The sequence below is a fragment of the Penaeus chinensis genome, chromosome 27, assembly GCF_019202785.1.
Source record: "Penaeus chinensis breed Huanghai No. 1 chromosome 27, ASM1920278v2, whole genome shotgun sequence".
Taxonomy (NCBI): Eukaryota; Metazoa; Arthropoda; class Malacostraca; order Decapoda; family Penaeidae; genus Penaeus; species Penaeus chinensis.
Window position 1 is genome coordinate 25369424 of NC_061845.1, and position 5000 is coordinate 25374423.

Below are 5000 nucleotides of genomic sequence, written 5' to 3' on the forward strand. Positions count from 1 at the left end.
GATGGAGGATAGACCTGCTAATCCGCCACAGTACTTCACCTTTCCACAGTTTCAAGAGACAGATCGGGTTAGTCGTCTTCAGGCATTATGTATGTGTGTGTGTGCGTGTGTAGGCAATTGTAAAACAACCTATCCCCCTTCTCCTTTCTTCCTTCAAGCGATACCTTGGAGTATACTTATCTGCAGCTAACCGCAAAACCCACCAATTCACTGTCGCCCCCATGACAGATGTATTACGCCGACACCTGCGCTTACCTCGTAGCCACAGCCTCTTCGTTGCAAGACCTGAACGCTCGCTTGCAAGAACCTGTCCCGATGAGCTGCTTTCGTCCCAACCTTGTGATCCAGTGTGATACGCCCTTCGATGAGGATGATTGGGCCTTCGTCAAAATCGGGGAGGTCGTGATGAGGAGACTCAAGCCTTGTGAGAGGTGAGGTCATGGGAAGGGTGGGGTCGTCATAAAGAGGAGACATGAGAAAGGTGGGCTCATGGGAAAAAAGGGTCATGAGAAAGGTGGAGTCTTAAGAAAGAGAAGGCACGAGGAAAGTGGTCATGAGAAAGAGGAAGCATGAGGAAGGTGAAGTCATAAGAAAGAGTAGGTACGAGGAGGGACATGTGAAAAGGGGTCACGAAGAGGCAGAGGTAGTTAGATGGTGGGGTCAATAGAGGGTGAGGTCATAAGATGCGATCATAAGTAGGGGTGTCATTTCAGCTTTTTCTTGGGAGGGGGGGGGGAGGCAAGATTGACGAGTGAAGCGTCCACAGTCAGTTTCTAGGCGCAGTAAGTCCCCAGAATTTATTTTTTCATGAGCTATTTTCAATCTATAACCAGACCTATATTGGTGTTATGTAGGCGAAAGAAAAATCGTAGGGGTGTGCCCCTGGGGGAGGCAAGCCAGACTTTAAGGGTGGCAAACAGAATTTTGGGGGGCATCCCCACCAATTGACGCCCCTGATCATGAGAAGGTGGGGTTCTTAGAAGGTGAAATAAGAATCTAATGCCATGAGAAGAGTTCAAGAGAAAAGGAGGCATGAAAGTAAAGTATGAAACGTGATATTATGAGAACAAATGCAGTCATGAGAGTTGAGCGAGAATTACAGCACAAGCAGGTTTAGCTGCCAAAATGGCAATACACACACACACAACCACACACACACACACACAAAACTCAAAGATAAAAGCAATGGGGGGCTGAGGAAACTTAGAGACCCCCTAAAAAAAGACAAGTAATACAAAAAACGAATGTAAAATCAAAAATTAAGTAATCATCTTGATACACTGACTTTCCTTGTGCTTTCCCAACTTTGTCCTCAACAGATGTATACAAACAACTATTAACGTCAACACGGGGGTGCGTCACCCTACAGGAGAACCCATTACCACTTTAAAGACGTAAGTACAATTAAAATGAGCTCACATAAGTATAATAATAATACTTCTGAAATCTGTCTCTCTCTCTCTCTCTCTCTCTCTCTCTCTCTCTCTCTCTCTCTCTCTCTCTCTCTCTCTCTCTCTCTCTCTCTCTCTCTCTCTCTCTCTCCTTCTCTTGTTGTCTTTGTCTCAAGTATAGAAAAAAATTGTAATAGTACCTACTTTAAGAAGATGCAAAAATATAAATCTAAACACTGCTTGGTTTGCTAAAAATATAAATTAAGCAAGCAAGGCTTTATTTAACTTCTGCATTTTAGTATGTCCTATATGATTTAGAAACTGGGGAGCAGCCCAGGGACAATGCTTGAAGACCAACAAGCATTGATCACATTGAAGACCCAGAGGACATGGACACACTAATAACCATCTACAAAATCACCCAAGTTTAACAGCCTTGGTGATTTTTTCTTCCTTTTTGGCAATATTGTGAGAATAACAAATCCTTGCAGATACCGAGTTCCTGAAGAACCAGAAAGGCTTGCCAAACTATGGAAAAATAAACCTATATTTGGAGTGAACATGGCCATCGAAAGTACAGGGGAGCTACACACAGGAGACATTGTGTACGTGGCTAGGAAATCTGCCCATTCTTGGTTCAGAAGCACTTAGTTTGGACTTTAAACCCCATACTTTTATATCTCAAATTAAATCAGTTTTAAAAGCGATAAATAATAATGACATCAAGGGTCTGCAAATATCAAGTCCTCTGGAAGATCTGATTTAGAATACCTGTAATCTGTTACCTTGTAGCACATGTTAATTTTATCTTAAGATATTAAATTCATGGAATATTAAATGCCATAATGGTATACAAATATACAAAGTGTAATGGACTTCTATTTTATAATATTTTTAAAAAACCCTGTTGTTTTAATATGTCTCCTCATTTAATCATACATATTAAATGGTACTGTTCCCTGATTAAGAGATTTCTCTGAGAATTCTTTCTTACCTAACCATAAATAAGTTCAAGGGTTAAAAAATTGGAATTCAAACACATCCTATAAATTCTTCCATTTTATTCAACAATCTAGAAAATACATATCATCCTTTTTTGGTTTATAAGTCGGTAATCGTGCATCTCACACACACGAAAAATGATCGAAAATGTAGCCATTTCTTCTTTTGTGTGAAATGAATGATTAACTGTTTCATTATTGCATATGACTGTCAAGCACTATCAAATTAACTTACATAAAACTATCTACAATATATGAAAATAGTTTTTTATTAAATATAACCAACAATATGCTACTAATTATGATCTTAAACATGCACACATACACATGAACATCTTACACAATTCACACACATTTATATTTTGATGTAATGAGACCCAATGGAGATTGTTATTTTATCATAAAATAACATTTTTTATCTAACCCGTCAGTATTACAAATGGATTTGTTTCTGTTTCTTCTTCAATTTCTAAAATCAACTTTGAAACATTCTGAATAAAAAATTGTTAATTGGAACAAACATTAAATATTATGAATGAGAATTAATAATACAAAGATGCAGAGATACATAATTCAAATTTAAGTGTTAAATTCTGATGCAGATGGGATACCAAACTAAAAAAAGGAATTTTTTTTATTTCCATTTCTACCTCTTCTATGCAATAACAATTTCTGCCAAGTTCAGTTCTATGAATGAACTTAATCCATATTCCCATCTGAGTATGAATCATGAAAGCTGTACTTTTAATTTTCCTTTCCTTTTTCCTTGCGACCTCATCTAAACACCCGAATATACACAAAAATCGGATTAAATTGTAAAAAAAAATCACATACAAGTTCTTTTATCTACATAAGACTCAAACCTTCTCATTCAGTCACACTCTGAAACAGTGTTTAACAAATCTGTTGCTTACCTGTGTCACATAAATCTCTATGTATATAACAGTTATGTCAAAAAGCCAAGAGAGGAGTTAAAAAACAGGAGAAACAAATTTTCTTATTAATTTTACTTTAAAGAAATTTTTTGCCTCCTCTAGTTACTTATAAACAAAACCATGGACTCCTTAAGCTTTCGGACATTGTAAGAAAATATAGAGAAGGTTAGAATGAGACAAGTGGATTTACTAAGTAAAATTACAAAAAGGTTTCTGTATAATATAAATACAAACACTAATAAAATGATGAATATTATTTAAGGTTTATCTGAATCACAACCAAAGAACCTGGGATTCTTAAGTTATTAAAAAAAAGTATGGGCCAATAGATTCCAAATCCCTGTAGGATCTTTTGAACAAGTGTATTCAAAAACTTACATACCACTTTAAAAAAAATAACAACAATGGAAAGATATCAAATGTCATTACACTCCAGAAGGAGCTGTTCCTTATAATCTATATATCAGGTGATAACAAAACCTAACAAAAGGAATGGTTTTGTAGACATTGAAATTTACAGTCAAATAAAGATCCAGGCTACAAGGCCATAAATAATTTTTTTTTTTTTTTTTTTTTAATATTTATAGCCACCAGCTGACACTACAGACAATTGTCTAAGATCACACTGATTTTATATTTATTGTGAAAAGTTATCATTTGTTTTTCTTAAAAGAAAAAAAGAAAAGGCAAAACACATGAGCTTCAGAATAAGTTCTGTTAATCTTTATTATAAAATGGCCCAGAAAATAACTTTAGAAAAATTAATAAACAAAATATAATAAAGGTAAATAAAATCATAAAACTATTTCACTCGAAAGCAAACAGATGTAGGATAGAGTGAAAGCGTATCATGTCTTATGTTCCATCCTTGGTTTTAGACAGAGGTATGAATACTGTGCTTGATTTGGTTATTTCAACAACAAAAATAAATTGTCTCTATACCTGACTTTTTGTTCATATTTGTAAAATCTAAGGTTCACTTCCCTGCACATGAGATACAATACATATAATTAAGTCCACAGATACCCCCTTTTTCTTAGTCTTTTATATACAAGGGGGGAGAGGGATAATTAAAAGTTTTAACACTTGAATTCCTTGAACTATATGTAACATACGTGTTTTCTAAACTAGCAAGAACATAAAAATTTTTCTTTAAAAATTGGAATAGAGGACACAAGTAGAATTATGTCCTGATAGCTCTGAAAGCAATTAATTTTGATAACGTTTATCGCAATCACCATAACATAACTGCAAGGGAAATTATTTAAACATACACATATCTATTCCTTGCTGCTCTGACAGAAGGGGGATCACATCTGAGGTCTAAAGAATTCTTTAAAAAAAGAAAAAAAGAAAGAAAAAAAGAAAAAGCAAAAAAAAGAGTAAAGAGAATCAGAGAGAGAGAGAGAGAAAAAAAACAATAAATATCTAACAAAATATATGTTCAGATCCTATGTCAAATTGTCATTATGACATACAACAGAAAAAAAACGAATAGGAGTATTACATATCCACATTACTTTTAAAGACCAGATCCAACGTAGGTGTGGCATAAGAGGCTAGACGGTGACACTGTTCGTGCCCCCATAGGAAGGGTGAATTTCTGGCTGGACGAGGTGGGTATCCATATCCGACTCCACGTTGACAAAAGCTGGCTCAGGCACCTCGTCCGC

General features: G+C 35.5%; 2 protein-coding genes across 3 annotated transcripts in view; one reads left to right on the forward strand and one right to left on the reverse strand.

Moving 5' to 3' along the window:
- Nucleotides 1–2042, forward strand: part of LOC125039348 (mitochondrial amidoxime-reducing component 1-like) — a 5040-nt gene extending 2998 nt beyond the window's left edge. The window contains exons 4-7 of the mRNA XM_047633188.1: nt 1–67; nt 229–431; nt 1320–1394; nt 1883–2042. The exon at nt 1–67 is cut by the window's left edge and continues 114 nt beyond it. Coding sequence (XP_047489144.1) covers nt 1–67; nt 229–431; nt 1320–1394; nt 1883–2042 — 505 coding nt within the window. The remainder of the gene's footprint in view (nt 68–228; nt 432–1319; nt 1395–1882) is intronic.
- A 395-nt stretch (nt 2043–2437) lies between these two features.
- Nucleotides 2438–5000, reverse strand: part of LOC125039416 (NPC intracellular cholesterol transporter 1-like) — a 43446-nt gene continuing 40883 nt past the window's right edge. The window contains exon 23 of one of the 2 annotated variants that reach the window (XM_047633312.1): nt 2438–5000. This exon is cut by the window's right edge and continues 80 nt beyond it. In XM_047633312.1, the coding sequence (XP_047489268.1) occupies nt 4887–5000 (114 nt within the window). In that variant the 3' untranslated portion in view covers nt 2438–4886. The other variant, XM_047633313.1, reaches the window with a different exon arrangement.